This window comes from Barbus barbus (assembly GCF_936440315.1).
Source record: "Barbus barbus genome assembly, chromosome: 20".
Taxonomy (NCBI): Eukaryota; Metazoa; Chordata; class Actinopteri; order Cypriniformes; family Cyprinidae; genus Barbus; species Barbus barbus.
Genome location: NC_136748.1, coordinates 21,032,887 through 21,054,292, shown reverse-complemented (window position 1 = coordinate 21,054,292; position 21,406 = coordinate 21,032,887). Strand labels below are relative to the sequence as shown.

Here is a 21,406-nt window from a genome sequence, read left to right as displayed (position 1 = left end):
CTACTAAAGACTGGAATACACATAACTTTTGCCCAGATTTTTACCCCAATTTGCAATTGTAGGAGTTGGCACTAGTTGTCTGAATATTGGGCAGATACTGGGCAGTCAGTGGACAGATTTCACAGAAAATCACAGTATATGATGGGGACAAATGATTTTAGGCCATTTTTTTAGCTTGAGACTAAGATTCCATGTTTGATATTCTGGGATACCATACTATACCAATAAAATGAAATATAAATAGTAAATGGGGAAACGTAAATGAAAATAAAAAATGTTGCCTTGGCAAGTAACTGAACTAAATAAGATTCAAGTTGAAGTACTTTAACTAAAACGGAATTAAAATTAAAGTAAAGCTAAAAAGAAATCTTGATAAATGACAAAAACTATTAAAATTGACAAAATGTCAATGTCAAACTTAAACTAAAAATGAAATACTATGTTATACTATGTCATGTTGCTGTTATGTTATGACATTGGTATGTTGAAAGATTATGTAACTTGTTATACAGCCTATGAACAAAACAAATAAAACTATTCAAAAGAATATTACAGTTACAATTTAGCCTATCAAACCATACTTTTAGTGTGTAGTCTTGAATGTCTATGGAAGAGACAAACATTTATATTAGGAATATATATTATGTTCTCCTCCACCTTCAATTCTTCTGCCCCTTCAGTATGGTTTTATACCTTTTTGCTAATATTCTGGTTAAGTATTGTTGCCATTTTATCTGACATAGAAAGAAAATTAATACACCGGGTCTGATCCTAAATAATTAAATCCTTTAATTAAATACAATTAAAAATGACATAATTAAATCACATACATAATTCTTGTCTCAATGGGATAAATGGCCCTTGTATCAAGAGCACATGACTTTCCATTAACACCCAAATCCAGACAACGGACACTCCTATCTCACTAAAAACTCCAGAAATCAATATAATATTATTGTTCCAGTAAAACTGCGCAATTACTCACTCAGGTGCTGTATAATGTGGTCTATAGTTGGTTTGAACAGGGCATTCATTGCATCTGGGTTCATCCTCAGCATGCCCTGTGAAGACCACTTCACAAAGTCAACACTGCAGAAGAGAAATGAAAACAGAGAGCGAGAGTTAGAGGCAGAAATAAATAACAGATTATCCTCACTTGGCTTCGGTGCAGGATAACATTTTTCTTCACATATGGAAGACTGCTGAGAAGCTTGATATTATTGAGTTTACATTATTAGGTTTTACACTGCTATAAAAGTCAGCCCATGTGCTAATAGCTGTGGTTTCCAGTAAACAGATGTGTGATGCAGGGCTGAACGAGTGCTCAGAGATGCCTGACTCGCAGGCTTGTTGGAAAATCTGTCTCCTGTGAGACATAAGAGCTCAAAATCCATAAGGCGCAAGTCAGAGTAGTCTTTCTCGTGACTTGCAAATTATTTTCTCATTACTGTGTTAGGAAAGAAGACAAAATTGAACCACTAAACAATGCAAATAATATAACAGGCTAGCATTTTCGAAATAACAGAACAATAAAACTAGATAGTTGTGTCTCTTAATTTGACATTTTGTGTCATAGCTGATACTTTTGCTCAGGAAGCAGCCATTATAACTAGTTTTAGAAGACTGATAAAGTAGTTTTCTGAGAAATGTGTCGCTTTGCTGCAATGCTAAGAAATTGTAGCTAGATGTATAAATTATGATGCTACCAAACAGAAGACTCTATAAGCAATTATCTAATTAACAAAATGACTTGCCTATGAACAAATCTCTTAGTGCTACTGGGTGAAAATTACATAAATTAATATTCATGACAAGCTGATAATAGTTCATAATGTGACCCTTGATTATGAGTGTGTATTGCACATAGTCAGCACACACAAACAAACATGGTATTCATTTAGCTGACTTGACCATCTTTATACAGGGCCAGATGGCTTATTGAATGGCTGTGTGTACGGTATTGACAGCAGTCATGAATAGACAGATTAACTCTCCAGGGACTGTAGGTCACACATGCCTGACCTCAAAAGAGACAGACAACAATTACTGCAAAGGCGGAGAGTCAGCAGGACTCACAACAGTCACCAGTTTGTAACTACAGAGAAAATAATCAAATACTGATTTACAGTATATATAACATTTGATAACATATACATTTGATTATTAAAATATGTAATAAAATAAAAAATTAATTTTAAAAATAATAAATTATATATATATATATATATATATATATATATATATATATATATATATATATATATATAATATTTTATAATAGTTTATATACATTTTAAAATATATTTTATATACAAATATATTATAAGATATTATGAAAATATTAATTAAAATAATACACTATTTATTAACATTTTTCCAATATAAATATAGCTGTAAAATCGATTAATTGCTTAAAAAATAAAATGGGTTTACATAATGTGTGAGTGTACTGTGTATATTTATACAGTATGTATATATAAATGTACACACATACATATATATTTAGGAAATACGTGTAAAATATATATATATATATATATATATATATATATATATATATATATATATATAATAGAAATCATATATAAATATCACTTTTATTTTGTTATTATTTGATTTTACAGCCCTAAATATAAATAATATATTTATTATTTTATACTTTTAAAACACAAAATAACATAATACAGGTATATTAGGATATTATGGAAATATTCATTATATATATATATATATATATATATGTAGAGAATAACATTTCAGCTTTTATTTACAGGTATTTTCATCTGGATCTGATACACAACTTAGAAGATAACACCTTTTGTTTGAACCCACCCATTTTTCATGTTACCAAAAGTATTGGAACATGTGACTGACAGGTGTGTTTTGTTGCCCTGGTGTGTCCTATTAATTGATTATTCAAACAATAAATAGCACTGAATGTCTGCGCTCAGTTTCAGATCCGTGCAGACTGCATTTATAGTTAGTTAGACGTGTAACCAACATGAAAACCAGAGAGGTGTCTATGGGTGAAAAACAAGCAATTGTGAAGCTGAGAGAAGATGAAAAATCAATCAAACCATTGCACAAACACTGGCAATAGCAAGTACAACCATTTGGAATCTCCTGAGGAAGAAAGAAACCACTGGTGTACTAAGTAACACACCTCAAACGGGTAGATCAAGGAAAACATCTGCAGTTGATGACAGAAACATTGTGACAGCTGTAAAGAAAGACCCTAAAACAACTGTTAGTGACATCAGCAACAACCTCCAGAGGGCAGGAGTGAAGGTATCACAATCTACTGTTCGCAGAAGACTTCATGAACAAAAGTACAGAGGCTACACCAGAAGATGCAAACCACTCATTAGCAAGAAGAATAGGAGACGAGCCTCAAAAATTCTGGGACAAGGTTTTATGGACTGATTTTATGGACCAAAGTGATGGAAAGGCTAAAGTTTGGAGAAAGAAAGGATCTGCTCATGATCCCAAACATACAAGCTCATCTGAAACACAGTGTACACAGGTGTACATTATAGTATCAGGGGCAAGAAGTGGAAGGTTTTAGACTGGCCAAGTCAATCTCCACACTTAAACCCTGTAGACTATGCATTTTACCTGCTGAAGAAGAGACTGAAGGGAGTAACCCCCCAAAACTGAAAGAGGCTGCGGTGAAAGCCTGGAAAAGCATCACAAAAGAAGAATGCAAAAGTTTGGTGATGTCAATGGGTCACAGGCTTGATGCAGTTATTGAAAGCAAAGGATTTGCAACTAAATATTAAGTCTTTTTCACTTTAATCTATGTTAATTCTGTCTGTTCCAATACTTTTGGTAACATGACAAATGGGTGGGTTCAAACAAAAGGTGTTATCTTAGAGTTGTGTATCAGATCCAGATGAAAATACCTGTAAATAAAAGCTGAAATGTTAATCTATCATCTCATATTCATATTTTGATATATATATATATTATTAGAGATGCACCGATACTGAATTTCTCTGCCTGTACTGATAGCCGATTATTCAAAATAATATCAGCCGATACCGATAGTTAAAATTTGCCATGGTCGCATTTGTGCTAGTGCATCTGCGCTGCTCCAAAACGTCTGCTCTGCTCCATGCATAAAGCGCGCACTGCAGAGCCACCGCACAGTGCAGCAGGAGTAAGATTTCAGATCACGTGAAGAGAGTGAGAGGGGCGCTTTCAATGCGAGCTCTTTGGGAGCAGAGCCTGGTTTATACTCGCCGCGTCAGCACGAGCGCCAAAAATTATGCGAATACTGAGGAAACGACGGCGGACGGGACGGAGGATTTGGTTTTCAAGCGAAAGAAAAATAAAAGACTGCTTCTTAAACCAGAGAAGGTGAACATGTTGGTTTTGTCTTTTCTGTTTATCTCACGATACGCTATGGATTTTGTTTTCCCTTCATAATAAAAAAACATTCATTTAAAAACTGCATGTTGTGTTTACTTGTTTTATCTTTGATTAATATTTAAATTTGTTTGATGATCTGAAACATTAAAGTGTGACAAAAAAAAAAAATCAGGAAGGGGGCCAACACTTTTTCACACCACTGTATATATATACACACACACACACACATTAATATATAATGTTAATTCATATTCATATAAACACTAATATTATAAGCAATATTATGAAAAAGTAAACATGTAAAACTGAAATGCATTGTGATTTTATATATTTTCATTTGAAATCTTTTCCATTCCAAAAGGAAAATTAAAAAAATCATACATTTTTCAAGCAACACAAAGGAGGGCAGATAATGACAAAACTGCCAGTTTGAAGCAAATAATCTGCGGAAGGAGCAACTCGACTGCAATGTATTAATGGGTGATTTCTATTACAACGGTTTAGACACTCACTTGCTCTTCTTCAGCGCATGCTCTACACTGTGTCCTCTGAATTTCTTGTAGTAGTCGATGAAAGAGAAGGGCAGGTTAATATTCAACGGATTGCTTCTGTCAGGAGCTGCCGCCCTCTTACGAGACTCAAACGCAATCATCAGATCCACCCAGGCAGCCGGACGCTTGATCTTAAACTGGTCAATGAAATCTTGTCCGAATATCTTACACAGGAGCATCTCAAATTCATAATCTATACCAATAGAGCCGTACGGGCCTCCTGCAAAGAGGATGGAAAGATAAAGATGATCTCAGATCCTTAGAAATAATGACATTTCAGAATAACAGACCATTTTTTTTTTTACAGGAAATAAAAGCTTTAAGCAAAATGTTAATCTCGAGCTACAGGTCATAAGGGTTGCGTCTTGTACCTGAGGCTTTATAAAGCTCCTTTAAATGCCCTTCCGGCATTCGGATCTGATGCACAGTAAGATCCACCGTCCCTCCTCCACAATCCACCACCACATAACGGTCACCTAGACAGCAGCAGAAAAAGCATTTGAGGGTCACCAGCAAAAACAATTTCATCAGGATGGATCTAAATCTCATTTGGTGACATTTTATACTCTTTCAGGAACTCTCTGCAGATGTTGGATGTGAGTGCTTTTGCAAGGTGTCAGGGGAACGGTGACCTACATTTAGGGTTCACTGGTTGGTAACTCAAGTAGACGCCTTTGGAATTAAAGTTCTATGTAGGTAAAATATTTACAAACTGTGAATAAAGGGCTACTACTACTACTACTACTACTGTATGAGATTAATTAAAGAGACTGTTCACCCAAAAATGGGTTGGGGTTACTCTCTCATGATGGTCCAAAGCCATATGACTTTTTTCCATAAAAGAGCATATTGGACGTTTTGCAAAATACCTTCGTTTGTATTCGACAGAAGGGGGAAAAAATCATACAGGCTTTGAACCAATTACAAGCGAGTATTTATTTATTTTATTTTTTTGTGAACTGCCCCTTTAACATTGAAAACTGAAATTTTACTGAAATTCGAATGATTTTAAAAAACATTATTTTGCGTGAGGGTTATTCCAGCAGTGGTGAATAAGCAAAGTGTGCTGAGGCTATACTAATGGTTGAGCAGCTGCTAATTCATACAGCAGAATAAGGGCAGGAATTTCAAACTAAGCATCTTCTTATCCTCTCAGCAAGGGTGCATCTAGTCTCAGTAGGCACATTCAAGGACCACCCAAAGTCTGTTCGCTGACTGTCCAATGCATAATGGACTCAAAAATCGCAAGTTCTAATCTGATTGACTGTGAAATAATCAGTACTTTGATCATAATTAAGCTAATAAACTATAAAAAATACTATGATAAAAACCTGTTAATTTGTTAACAGTAAGTTTCCTTTAAGTTCTCCTTATGGTGAAAAATTGTATTCAATCTAATGGGACATTTAATGTAATTTTACAATATATTACGGTCACTGGTGAAAAAACAAACCAACAGGAAATTCATAGAATTATGTTATAGCTGACGTCTGATGGGTTTTCACTGAAATAAAATAGTTTCTTCTGAGTTTTTTCTTATCAGTAATGCTCATTTAGGGACATCTTATGTTGTTAAGTTATGTTTATTGTCACCATGATGGTGTTTTGTATGTGTGTGTGTGACACTATGCACCTTCTATATATGCATTTACCTCAGGAAAAGATACTTGTGATTAACTTTGATTAAACATTCAATATTCTCTTTACCACCCGTTTTTAAGGTGGTTGTCAGTATGTTATAACGATAAAAAAATTGATGTGTTATTTCAGTTCATGAAATATAAGAAAAAACATTTTTAATGTAAATTTAAGTTCAATCCATAAAATCTTTTTTATTTATTTCTATTTTTTTCCAGTGCATCTGTAGACAGGCTAATATTCTAAACATGATGTCTATAATGTATTTCCATATAGCTTTCTTTGTACAACTGAGATGAGACTAGTGTGCATCCTTCCTAAGAGCTTCAGACTTGAGGGTTTCTTAACTTATGACAGCAGCATTAGAAACAGCAGGAGCAAAATACTACAAGAAAAAAAACAAACGTGTGAGAAGACACAGACTCTACCTTCAGTGAGTTCAGACCAGAGCTCTCCTATGACATTCTCCACCAGAAAGGTGCGGCTCTGTCGGTTACGGCGCACATGCTCCTTGGCTGGTTATTGACAGAGAGAGACAGGAAGTGTGTGTGAGAGGGAAGGCAGCGTGAAGCTGTTTGTGTGTGTGTGGATGTGGCAGTTCTATAGGCAAGGCGACAGGATGAGTAAGGAATATTGTCCGAATGTGCTTTCTTTAAGCAGGAGGATGCTGCTGGGAAAAAGAAAACTTCTAATGGAATGCAAGACTTCTGTAATTTCAGGCATATTCATAAAATGTAAAGTTAAAAAAAAAAAAAATGTAAAATGCTGTAATTAATATTATTTGCTTATTTGAAACTTAAATTTTAGGATTACATGATATTAAAATTCTGGTTAAAACTGATGAGCTCATTTATTTTCATAAAAAAAAAAAAAAAAAAAAAACAGGAAAATAACTTTGAATGGTAAAAATAAATATAGGTCTCAACATTATAATGCACAGTATAAACATGTATATGTATTGTTATATTTGCTACATTTACATTTAACAGTTTTATTAAATTATGCATTTTAAAGAGTAACTTTAAAAGGGTGTTAGATGATAGTAAAGCAACGCAAAAATTAAAAAATTAAATATCCAATATTAACTAATATCAATAAATAAGAAAACGACTAATACTGGACAAAAACTGATATGGTAGTAAAATATTGTGGATCCCTAGAAATGTTCAAACATGCAACTGTCCTCTATATGAGGAAAAATATTTTTGTGCATTTTTCCTGTAATACAGACACTGTTAATCAAATGAAATGAAATAACCTGCACTAGATTATCTGATGTTAATCTAGTTTATTCAGTTTTATTAACACCAGCATGTTTGCAAATAAGTAAATTTTAACTAAAAACCTGATATGTATAGTTTTGCTCAATGCTGCTATTTAGCCAGTAAGTCTTAAACATTCAGTACATCTTTCCACAATTACTTCCTCTCTTTTTCCCTTTCTTGAACTTCCTGACTAGAAGCGGAATGTAAAAGTCTCCATTCATTCACTTTTGAGGGGAGATTGTCCTGGTCTGATAAAGGACAGTTGGTCTGATGACATCAGAGGATAATGGCCATCCTGGCAGTTGTAAACATTCCCAAACAGGAAGTGTAAGCTCTAAGGGAGAGTGACCGCATGGAGACTGAGATTTCCTCCAACCTACAGAAAACAATGAAATGGACCAGCAGACATGTTTTCAGTACATGACAGCTTCTGATGGGGCGTGGGAGACCTAACAGTGCTTTAACCATATAACAGACCCTCGTCTGAAATTCCTGTACCACCCTGATAGCAAATTATTATTAGCGTATTAGCTGCATTCACAAGGAACCACAGACTATTTTAGATTATCTAAACATCAAGGCAGTGAAAACTACATTTGTGGATTCAACAAGAGATAGTTTGAGGAAACGTCATTTAGTTCAGATGAATATTGATTCTTCATAGATTCCTAAATGATAACATTTCATCCTAAAATTATACACTGCTGTTCAAAAGTCTGGGTTCAGCAAGACTTTTTTTTTTTGTGTGAAAAAGAATACTTTTGAGCAAGGATATGCTAATTTGATAAAAAAAAGTAGACAAAAAAAATCCTAAAAACATTAAGCAACATAACTGTTTTCATCATTGATATTCATACGAAATGTTTCTTGAGCAACAAATCAGCATATCAGAATGATTTCTGAAGAATCGCGTGACACTGAAGACTGGAAAAATTATGCTGAAAATTCAACTTTGCATCACAGGAATACATTTTTACATTTATTTTAATAAATTTAAAATACATTAAAATAGAAAAGTTATTTTCCTTAACTGTCAGTCGTTTTGGATAAAAGCGTCTGCTAAATGAATAAATGTCAACGGTATTTGTGTGTCATATAAATGCAGCCTTGGTGAACATAAGAGACTTCCTTCAAAAACATTTAACGATATTACCGACTCCAAACTTCCGAATGTCTTTTGAACATCCTTGATAAATGAAAGAACACATCCAGATGCTCAGTCATTTCTAAGAGACATCCCTCAGAGGGAAATGTTGTTATCTCCTGTCAGTCTCTGGTTGCCCTGTATAGAGAGAGAGAGAGAGGAGATCTATGGCTGTCAGACAGACAGGCCCTCTATACTGCTCACTGCTGCCCTGCTCTACAACGGGTCGCCACACACAATTACTTCCTGTCTCAGGCTCTCAGTGCCAAGTAAAATTAACCATGTTTTCAATGCTCACCATTGAATATCAAATATACAGGCTATCAGAGCACAAATACTACTGCTGCTAAAATAATCAATACACACTACTCCTTTTGTCCTTCATCCATTCTTTTTCTCCCTCTCTCTATCTATAGAACAGAATAAGCTAAGGTCAAATGCGATTTCAGACTTCCTTTCGATGCATCATGATCATTTAGTTGTTTTTGACCTCTTTTATGTCACTGCATTGTTACTTCAACTGTTATTTTCAATTTAAAAGCACAAAAACCATCTGATCAAATTCTTTCTCTGCCACTCCTTTTTTGTACGTGCAGAGGTTTAGAGTTACAGATGTGCTTGCTGATGACTACAGAGCTGCTGATGTCATCAGACTGAGGTCACTGATGTCACACGAAGGTCATCGCATGTACAGTGATATAGTTGGTTACAGGAATGATAGTTGTGCTTTAGCGGTCTCAGACACAAGCTGTCTTAGATTGTGTCTGAACAAAAAAAAAATCTGAGATTCTTAAAATGTTGACATCCACCAATAATAATTAACATTTGAAGAAATGTGGTTAAGAAACAGTCAACATTTTTCGTTATAATTTAAATTGTTTTCTTTTCAAGGGAATGCAAGGCATGACCTCAAACAATTACATGATTATGAATAAATGTGCATGCAAACTTAGTAAGAGAGAGGGAGAGAGAAATTTATGAGGCAGGGGGATTGTGAATTTGCCAAAGCTGTTTCTCATGCTGGCATCACCATTCAGCAGTGCTCCAAATGACTGTTACCTTCTGAATGCACATGAAAAATGATTTTTCATTGACATTTCTAAAATATATATACTTAAACTAAGCATACTATATATACACTTTTACTATAAATAGGTACTATATAAATATTTTTTTTAATATAAAGCCCACTGTGTAAGTGCATGCGCTGTCAGTCTGTAATAAGGACATGAGCAGGGCAATGGAGGTGAACTGGAATGGACTGGAAGATAGAGAGAGTGGTTCTGTGTTCCTGTGAGAGATGCAGGAATACAGCAGAAAATGCTCTGCCTCTATACAAAACATTTATGACAATTACATTTTACTTTGGTGTGTGACAAACTGGCAAGACATACCACGTCATGGATGTGTTCACTGCATATTTACTGTGAAATGTAATAGGCTGTTTCTTCAACTATGGGCACTTCTGAGCCTGTGGACTCCTTTACATCACACTATTCACTATTAAATTTGTTGTATGGCTAATTTTGTAGAGATTCAAATAATATATAATATATATATATATATATATAGAATACATAAAAAGGCATGTGCAAAGTGAAAAATAAATACATGAGGTTAATAAAATAATAAGTGATTATAACAAAAAAATTAATAATAAATTATTAATAATAATAATAATAATAATAATAATAATAATAATAATAATAATAATAGAATTTTTAAAAATGTAAACATCAACCCCTGGGAAAGTAAAGGTGCCCATAGTTAAAATACACAAAACAGCATCGTGTGTTCATGCATGGTAGCAAATACACTTAAGTTTCAAAAGTTTGGGACCTTTAAGATTAAATTTTGAAAGAAATGTCTTATGCTCACCAAGGCTGTATTCATTTGATCAACAAAACAGTAAAACAGATAAAACAGCTGTTTAAACCTATTTTAATATTTTTCATGTTTAAAAATCTATTTATAAAAATACTTTGATGCACACATTTCTTTAAAATAGAAATCTTTTGTAACATTATACATCTTTACTGTTACGTTTGATCAATTTAATGCGTCTTTGCTGAAGAAAAGTATTAATATCTTTAAAAAAAAAAAAAAAAAAAAAAAAAAAAAAAAGTGTATTGACTCCAAACTTTTGAACATTAATATAGCCTATATGCAATATATTTTCATATATGCAAGCAAAAAATTGATTAGGACAGGCCAAATACATGTCTTTAATTGTCTTTACTGAATAAAAGTTTTATCTTCTCCTCTAAAAAAAAAAAAAAAAAAAAGTCAGGAAAGGCCCCAGATATATTAGACATCTAAAATGATCTTAAATTAAAAGCTATTCATCTCTCCCTCCCTCCCACTGTTTTCTGCATGCATCATCACCTTCTCTCCCTCACTGCGGTGAGAGTTTAATAGGCATGTTGGACTGCAGGAGTCCTGCAGCTCTAGTTTAGGAGTAATACTCATTTCAGTGCTAGTTTAATCTGTTAGGATTGATATCCATATCAGTTTACAGCGTTGTTAATCTGATTAAGAAAGGAGTGGATGTTGTAAAAAAAAAAAAAAGAAAAAGGGTAGTTTTATGCTGAAGAATGAGAAAAACATCTTTACAGTTTACTACTTTGCTATACATGGTAAAATATTATTGCTAGATTTGCCATATCTTTCTCATCACTCTCACTCTAAACAAAAAAACCTCCAGCCCAACAACTTACTATAGCCTATTTGGCCTTTTGAAGAACTAATCACTGGCCAAAGGTTGATGTCATCAAAACACACAGACAAAATTACACTTAAACATTTAAGCGCTGTAACATACACTTGAGCATGACTGGAACAATACGAGTATGATTTGGTTTATCCTCACAGCAGAATGCTTGTGACGCAGATGTAATATGGTGAAAGGCAGTATGGGTGTCTTACCCTGGGTCATTCCCACCCCAACATTCTCAGTTGGGCTGTAACCGTTCAGGGCCGTTTTGTTGTCCAAATCAACCATTTGGTGGAGACGGAGCTTTCTGCAGTAAATGGACGCAGCCTCTGGTTCCAGAGCAATGATCAACTGATCAGGGTTGTCACGAGAAACCAGACCAGCCTAGATGAGTACAGAGCACAGTGGCAAGACATTAAAACAGGAGTCTGAAACCCAGGCTCATCTTGACTTTTACTATACATAAATCATACAAATAAAAGCTATTAACATTTATCCTCAGTAAACTTTAAGACTCCAATAAATTCACATTTACTCATCTGAACATTTACTTTTTACTTCTATAAATAAATATGAACGTTAGATAAAAACTTTAAATAAATGAAAATGATTTTATCTTGATTAACTAACATAAGTTGAAGCATTACATTTCTAACAGGAAATAAATTTAAACTAAAACTGAAATAAAAATAGATAAATAAAAAAACACCAAAAAATAAAAATGACAAAAACTCATAAAATCCACCAACAAATAAATCAAATTTAACGTCATATTTTAAGATTAAAATCTAAACATGAATGAAAAGTTGGTAGTTAATTAAACATTAACATTTTATAAATATTTTCTAATAAAATTTCAGACAGGCCATTTGGCGAAGTATACTAAAGGCTGACCTCTAAGTGTATATTTTTTCTGTATTTTCTTACTTTTCATTTTTTAAATTCATATACATATTAATATCTAAACAAAAAGCATAAATAAATGTCATATTAATATGTCACACTGTAGGACATTGCTTGAAGTGAACTACGTATAAACTTAAAATAGCTATTGCAGCACAACCTTAAACATCCCAACCAGATTACTAACTGTCATAACTTACTTGTGTAAAGGAATATTTACATGATACAAATGGCTGGTCAGATATATCAAGATCATTTTACCTCACTTCAAATATGAGGAAGTGTAAAAATATAAAATATAAAAGAAACACCACACACACACACACACACACACACACACACACACACACACGCTGTGCTGAGTGACATGGCTGCTCTGAGTGCGCTGCAGGATTCAGTGAGTTATGGGGCGACTGTGAGCAAAATGCAGAGAGCAAGAGACAGAGGTGAGGGAATGCAGTGTCCTTTCTTTCTGTTCTCCTGATCCTGCAGATGGAGAGCTGAGTCACTGCACACACACACACACACACACACACATACGCTCCTAAGGTAAGCTATGCTGGAATTCCCACTGCAGATATCAGATGTTGCAAACTCCCCTTTCTTCTCCGCTCTTTCTCCTGCTGTTCTCTCGATTTCTCGCTGGGTATCTATGTAGCTCACTCGCTCGTGGCTTCCCTGCCTCATTTTGTCTTTGCTTTGGATTGAGATGAAAGAAGCTGAGGCCACACCCTGCTCTTCTTCCCTTTCTGCCTCTCTCTCTCTCTCTCTTCAGCATGAGAGCATTCATCCCTCTGCTTACTACTGTGCTGTGATTATTATAATTTGAATGCACATTAAGGTAGCTAATGTTTCTTAGTGTGTTCAAATAACAAATTACATATTTACGCTTTAAGTATGTTTTATATATTTCACACATGGAATAAGCAGCAATAGTAAGCAGCTCATTTCTCTTTCCTTTTGACTTTCCTACTGCCTTTATTTACACCTGCACCCACCAGTGGCATCCAATCACAAACGTTCAATACTAAGTACATGTGTAAATGGGGAAACACTTGTGACCACATCACATTTATGGGAAACACTAATCTGTCCTGATGCATCCTGGATAACAGTAAAGCATTACTTAATTGTTAACCAACCACTGCGCTAAGACCTTGCTAGTAAATAACATTGAAATTTAGTAACGTGATATATTAATATCTGGTATAAACAGCAATCTGCCTAGCCACTTGTAATCAGGTCACCTGTGACTGATATTAATGAGATACTTACATCTGTTATTAATACAGCTCAAATACATACCCTATACACACACCCACACACACCTTAATCATACACAGATCCACACACACGCTCACAAATCACAATGACGCCAACAGTGACAGAGTCAAACAGAGAGTAAGAGATACAGTTCCACATGTATGGGGTCTCTAAGGGGGTCCAATGAGAGACAGTGAAAACAGACAAACAGTGGCAGTATCTAAGAGGTGAGATCACTGTCTTTCCTTTTCCTTTAATCCCTCTGCTTTTCCTCTCTACCTATTTACATCCTGAATGTCTGTATCTCCTTCCTGTTCTATTTTAGATGGAAATGGCAGCAAAACAGTGCTCTATCTTCTTCACTCTCTCACTAAAGCTAGGGGCACTGTTGCCAACTCTCGCGAAACAAATAAACAACCGCAGCTTCCAAAATAAGCCCAATATTTTTTGATGATTTATTATCATCAATATTATTTATTAACAATCATTTATAACCAATAAATTAGCCTGCAACATATTTAACTGAAACCAATCTTTTATCTGAAACGCAAAAACAGAAGCTATTTTACAAAAATCAGCAAACTGCAACAAAAGTGGGAACAAAACTCATCTCCAATCACCTGTGAGCAGAATAGGATTGGAGAGATGGAAAAGGAGAAAAACACGAGAGCTTCAAAGGGGAGCTGTAACATAGCCACATATTTATAGCCTAAAATATATTGGGGTCATTCTATGGAAATGTCAATTTTTCTGTGCCTAGCCGAAATATTACACTTGAAAAACACTTGGTTACAATTTTTTATATATGTATATTTTAAAATGAATCAATGTGTTATTTGAACAATTACACCTTCTTGAGCCATCAATGTGGCAATATTTGTTTTGAATTCATTATAAAGAATTCCAAGCACCACAAAACTGCTCGTCCCCACAGCCATGAACAGAGGGAAAGTGCTTTATTTTGGTCAAAAACTGTTTTTTCTACCATTTAAAATAAAATAATGTATACATAACTATCAAATAAATGACATAAACTGTGTCAAATAAATATTATACAAAAATATATTCAAAATATTATATTAAATTATAATATATATTATATTAAAATATTTAATATTATATTATATAATATTATTAAAAAAATATATTAGAAAAAAATAAAAATCATTAAGCTGTCATTTATGTGTATTCATGAAGTCAACGGGTAATCTAATATGTAGTCTAATGTGGTCTAAGTTTAAATGTTAAAAAAAGAAATACAATTGAAGACATCTTGCCATACCAGGCTATTCGAACCAAATGTATTTACTCTTATTATTAGGATATGACTACTTGTTCTTTATTACAGCCCGTTATAATTAATACATTACAAAAATATTGTAACAATTAGGCTAAAAGAAAGTCATCCCACTCTTCTACGTCTGCTTCTATCATCGCTTGGATTACAGCATCATGCGCCTTCTTTTTGAATGTGATTTTTCTCCAATGAGGGGGCGGAACATATGGCAAATTACGCTACGGCACTTATATTATTGCATTGGTTGGCTTTTAACTGCAAGCAGACAGAGTGTCAATCAATGCATTGGGGAATACGGTGAACCATAAATAAAGTTGATGTCAGATTTCCCTAACAAGCAACCATATATTTTTAAATAAGCCCAAAAAACCGCAACCCATGACCAGGGATCTTTTCATGCAACTTTACAAAAAAAGAAGTCCAAAGTCGCGTATAATACGCAGACTTGGCAACCGTGGCTAGGGGAAGTTCACAGCACAACTCAGTGCTGCAGTACCTACAAACGTCCACTAGGGATTTGTACAACCTAGAGACCTGCATTTCGGCCCGGGCCCGTCGGGCCCCAACTTTTTTACGCCTCTAGGGCCGGGCTTCGGGCCAATTTCCACGTCATAGTTCAGACGCGGGCCAGGCCTCGGGCCTGTTTTGGGTTTCTCCTTATTTTTATATTATAGACATCTATCGATTAGTGATGAAAAAAAATCGCTGCGCTGGTGGAAACAACATGAGACCGTGCCGCGACTGAGAGCAGCTCGATGGTGTTTAGTGTCCCGCAGCAGCAGCAAGCGCAAGTGACATCAGTGCAGCTGAATAGTTCTGCGTTCAAATGCATGCAATAGGCTAAACCTTGCTGCAAAACCCCAGCAAACCATGAATGTGTCTGCGCGAAATAGTAAGGAGATATTTGAATTATTTACTAATAAACTAATGTTTTCTGAGTCTGTGTCACAAGGATGAAGTTGCTGATCCTGACTCGCCGTCTCCTCATTAGACGCGCCTTTAGAGAGAAATGCATCTTTATTGATTATGATTAAGATTATAATACAAGTTTTTGTTTTCGATTTTTTTATTTCGTTAAGTGATAATTTAAAGCTTTCTATAGATATATTTATCATGTCTGTGAGGCATGTATTCGCTCAGCTTCGGTTAATTGTTGTGAAGCGCTCCTGTTCAAGACGGCAGAAAGCGCATCATGTTTGTTTTCTTTGTTTTATAAAAGAACTGCCTTTTGTTGGTATTGTGAGTGCACACAAATACAAGTAGACCCTTTACAGGTCTGAATGATGGTTTACTCTTACCTTTATCAAAAAAAAAATTATGGCCTAGGCTATTTTAATTTGTTTCCACTGAAATAAGTCCAAGTGTTTGCGCTGATGCCTCCATGTCCTGCAGAGCGTGCTTTAGCTTCCACTCTCCACACAAACTTAGATATAGGCTAGACCACATTATTATTATAGCGCAGGTTTAACGTTTAAACATTGTTATATACTTTTTAGTATATCTATAGATTTTATTTTAGGCAAGTCGTGATGATATGAGAAGACTAAATTATATAAATATAATATAGTAATTATAATATATATATATATATATATATATATATATATATATATATATATATATATATATATATATATATATATATATAATATAAGAAATATAATAATTTTGCCATTAAACACAAAACTGAACTATTTTAATAGCCGAAACAGTAGTATAAACTGTTTTAGGAGAAGGGGAAAAATAAACAGGCTCGGGTCGGACTCGGGCCGGTAATTCTGATAAGCTGTCGGACGTGGGCCGGGGCGTCTCGGGCCAGGGCCGGGCTAGGGCCTAAATTTGAGGCCCGTGCAGGGCTCTAGTACAACCCATCCTTCAAACTTGTGTGAAAATTCTTGAATCATTACATTAATTGAAAGCACATTATACACAGACCTCTCTCCAATTTCAAAACTCAAGCTAGATCGTTAATTAAAGTGAGACATGCATTTTCGTGCATATGTGGCTGTGAGAAAGAAATGTTATACCTTATACGATGCCTCTCTCATAAACTGCTTAGCTGGCATTTTCCAAATGGCCGGTACCGTGATGACCCATCTAACATCACCATTATCAAAATCTGCCCCTGATTGGTCACTCAGCTCCTGTATCCAATGATAAAAATCCATTTTTGACACACTGATGAAGTTTGAGGTCAGTATGACAGTTTTTTAAGAATGTTTTTATTTACCAAGGATGTAATAAATTGATCAAGTGACAGTAAAGACATTTATAATATTTCAAAAAATTGTATTTCAAATAAATGCTGTTCTTTTGAACTTTCTATTCATTATAGAACCCTGAAATAAAATTTAGCACAATAAATAAATAATTACAAATAAATTAAATTAAATTAAAAAAGTTAAACAGGACAACTGTTTTCAACATTGATAGTAATAAGAAATGCTTTCAGCATCAAATTAGAATGTTGGCCTAAGGATCATGTGACGGTAAACACTGGACTAATGGCTACTGAAAATTCAGCTTTGCCATTACAGGAATAAATTACATATATATATATATATAAAAAAAAGTTACTTTAACGTTTAACATTTACTATATAATTTTTCACATATTACAATTTCCTGTGCTTTTACAATATAAAAATGTAGCCCTGATGAGCATAAGTGACATGCAGAGTACATGTAAAAATAATGTAAACAGACTAGTTTAAACGAAATATTGATGATGATGATACTAAAACATACCTTAAGAGCCTGCTCCTTAAAAAAGGCCAGAGCATAAGCAAAAATATCCAGAGCTTTCACCTTTTTCCCATTGGCAGCATGTAAATCTGTATCGATGGACAGATTCTAAAGAAGATAAAATGACAATAATGCCTCTCAGAGACGAGGAGGAGTATGACATATCAATTAAAATTTATTTGTACACTTGACAGACTTATGACCACATTCAAAATTAATAAAATATACTCTGCAAGGGAAATCTATTTTATAGACTTATGTTAAATGTCATAAATTAGAAAACACATTAACAGCAATATTCCAGTTATTCAAGCTTTGACTGGTTAACCTATTAGTAATGAGTTAAAAGTTTGTTTGCATTACTTGTTATATAAGTTATGCAGTAGCCACTAATATTGGAATATATCCTGGCATTACTGGGCATATAGCGTATATTAAGGGGAGGCCATGTCCTCACACTTATGATCAATAATATCCTCGATGCATATACGTGCTTGGACTCTCAGGTCCAACACTAACAAAAAAAATCAATGCTGTATGAGTGTGTCCTTACTGCAGTGGTGTGTAGTTTCATTTTAAACTTTTCCAGATATAGCCATTGCTTAGACTCGGTGGGATCCAGGTCGTGGTAAAAATCTCGTGCTGCATAACCAAAACTGTGGAACTTCCTGTCTGGACTCAGCAGAATGGTGGTGGGCGTCTTCTGATTGGACACACCCGGGTCACCACCCTCCCAGCGCCTAGCAACAAAGAGAAATCAACCAACAGGAGGATGAGTTTGAGCTACTATAGCTTTCACCTCTTCTTCTAATTAGGAAAGAACTGACCTAAGATGACCTAAAATATCACTCAACCCAACCGAGCATCATCATTCTCATTATCCATATCGAGGCAGTCATAAAACCACAGTCAGCACAAGCATCGTACAGACATAGAGGCATTTAAAATATTCATGGGTTTTTACTTCCAGGACGAAGCACCTCAGTGCAAAACACAACAAGCAGCCTGACTACAGACTGTCTGAGCATAGAGAGAAGCCAAAAGGATCATATTAGAGAACTGACTTCATACACCCTATGATAATAAAGTGATTTTATAGACCCACTAAATTTACACTGAGACTAACCAGTAAATTATTTTCCAAAAATGTCAATTTAGCTCTTCAAAAATGGAAAAAAGTTAATTCAAATAAATCATATGTTTGTCACTTTAATATTTTGTTATGTTATGCACTAGAATTTATACATATTAGATGTCAAAATATATTTTGGGGACCCCTTTTTTCCAAAAAACAAGTCAATTGGCAATTATTGGCACAGTTGTAATAGTCCACAAAGTTTCAGTTAATCAGAGTTAACCATTTCAGTCTCTGTAAACAAACTAAAAAATGACTCAGGGATTCTGTCGAATCAGGACAGACTGGGAGTCGATCTTTTCATCTCCTGTTAACCAACTCAAAGCAGCAGTCTTCTTGACTCCAAACAGAGAGTTAGTAAAAGAGTTTGAGTTTTTAAAAGGGAAGCTGTGTTTATGTAAAGATTAAGGGACTAGGCTGTCAGTTCAACCCAAATAATCTCAGAGCCCTTGGGCTTTTTGTGTTGTGTGTGTAAATCTCTAGCAGCAGACTAACCACAGTTCAAATTAACAGGCACTTTTCTTTCAAAGGAAGAGCAATTCTCCCACTCTGCTGTGTTCATAAATCATGATCGTATATGAATACTATAGCCATGGACAACTAATTGCCAAGAGTGCTTGTCAGATAATGCTAAATATATCCTTATATATAAAATGGCCTTCATGTTTTAATGGAAAATCTTTATATTTATTTATACCTCCATTTACACTCATACTTAAACAATTGTTTATTCAAACAAGTCAATATATAGTGAGTACACCTTATATAGATGTACTTGTGCTGTTTAACAGAATCCTATTTCTAACTAATCCACAAGAATCCTATTTCTAACTTTCATAGTTTCATGAGTCTGATGCCTAAAATTAAGCCCACATGCCTGTTTGGGCGGGAAACACGTGGTTGATTCTCCCCAGCAGGTACTCTGGAGAGCTGGCCTTAGAGTCAAAGGTCACATGACCAAGTAGGTCAGGTCAGGGTAACAGAGCAGCTGTGGGTTCATCCTCATATACAACACACACTGATTCACATTAACCCTCTGGGGCCCGCCGTATCGCCGGCGATACGAACTCGGTTTTTTTACGATAAGTGCAAAAGACACTAAAAGTACTCTGTTGATTTTGGTCACACAAATAAGTGTTATACATCAATCGAAACTGTTAAGTGTCTACTTTTTTTTGAGTACACTCACGATTACAACAAAACTTTGTGGTTTTGGAAAAAAAAAGAAAACCAACAGGATGCGCTCTCTGTCTTCTCCGTCTCCGCGATATGTTTATAGTAACGGGTCACTAAAATGAAGTGTAACTCAGCGAATACTCAACACAGAAACATGAGAGTTATATCTATAGAAAGCCTGAAGTGTCTGCTTTCAAATGAAGTAAGTGTTATCGAAAACAAATGTTCTGTGATAAAGTAATCAGTATGAAACCGACACCATGTTCAGTCTGTCCAGTCTAACTCATTATTTCTAATGAGATCCCGCCCCCTCGTGTTCACATGCAAATAACCACGTGACGCGCGCGCGCGCTTGGAGACGCCCAACAACAAACAGTCACGAGACTCTGTTGCTGCTCGTTTCTGGAAGAAGACGTGCTGAGTAAAGGCTGGATTTACCACAGGATAAGTGCAAGACTTCATACAGAAGATCGATCTGAGTAAGTAAATGCTTCTTTTTTGCATTAGTTAGCGTGTTATTGTGACAAACTTGAACGCGTTTAGTTAGGTTTTTCCCAACCGACAACATGATGAATGCTACGCATCTAAGAATGAATATTTGAATATTTAATGTTCACAAATAGATTTAATAGCGTGCTAAACAATAACAATTAGTTTCTCAGATATAAAATATCCTTTTTTATGGTACAAAGTACATGCTTTTGTGGTTCACAGCATACTTGAGTCTAGTGCTGCAGAATCATAACAGCTAACGTTACTATAAAATCATGCATACTAGGCTATATGACTACACAATCATAGTTGTTTTTTCCCCAAACTGTTGTTTTCATGCTCTATATAAAACAATAAAAGTAATATGAGAGTACATTGTAACATGATGAATACTACGAGTCTGTTTAGAACATGTTTATTATTAATTGCCTACTCTGTTCAAAATTAGATTTTAATAACATACTAAACAATAATAATTAGTTTCTCAGATAGTAAATGTCTTTTTTTGTGTATGATAGTACAAAGCATGCATGAGTCTATGCTCACAAATGTTTTTTTTTTTGGTTGTTTGTATTTTTTTGGATCAGGTACCTGAACCACAGATGAATCCTGATGACTTTCTTCAAGATGTTTTCCTCTGAGAGCGCCGTACCAACATCAGATGGTCAACTACACTGATATTCTATGGTAAAACAAGATCCTTGGCTACTGATT

The 21,406-nt window shown here is 34.7% G+C and overlaps 1 protein-coding gene across 1 annotated transcript in view; it reads right to left on the bottom strand.

Annotated features, from left to right (window-relative positions):
• LOC306885880 (heat shock 70 kDa protein 12A-like) overlaps nt 1-21,406 on the bottom strand; it is a 44,082-nt gene that overhangs the window by 4,899 nt on the left and 17,777 nt on the right. The window contains exons 4-11 of the mRNA XM_079442674.1: nt 18,443-18,629; nt 17,893-17,997; nt 17,173-17,289; nt 11,895-12,066; nt 6,989-7,075; nt 5,294-5,398; nt 4,884-5,142; nt 986-1,089 (exon numbers count right to left, since the gene is read on the bottom strand). Of these exons, the coding sequence (XP_079298800.1) occupies nt 986-1,089; nt 4,884-5,142; nt 5,294-5,398; nt 6,989-7,075; nt 11,895-12,066; nt 17,173-17,289; nt 17,893-17,997; nt 18,443-18,629 (1,136 nt within the window). The remainder of the gene's footprint in view (nt 1-985; nt 1,090-4,883; nt 5,143-5,293; nt 5,399-6,988; nt 7,076-11,894; nt 12,067-17,172; nt 17,290-17,892; nt 17,998-18,442; nt 18,630-21,406) is intronic.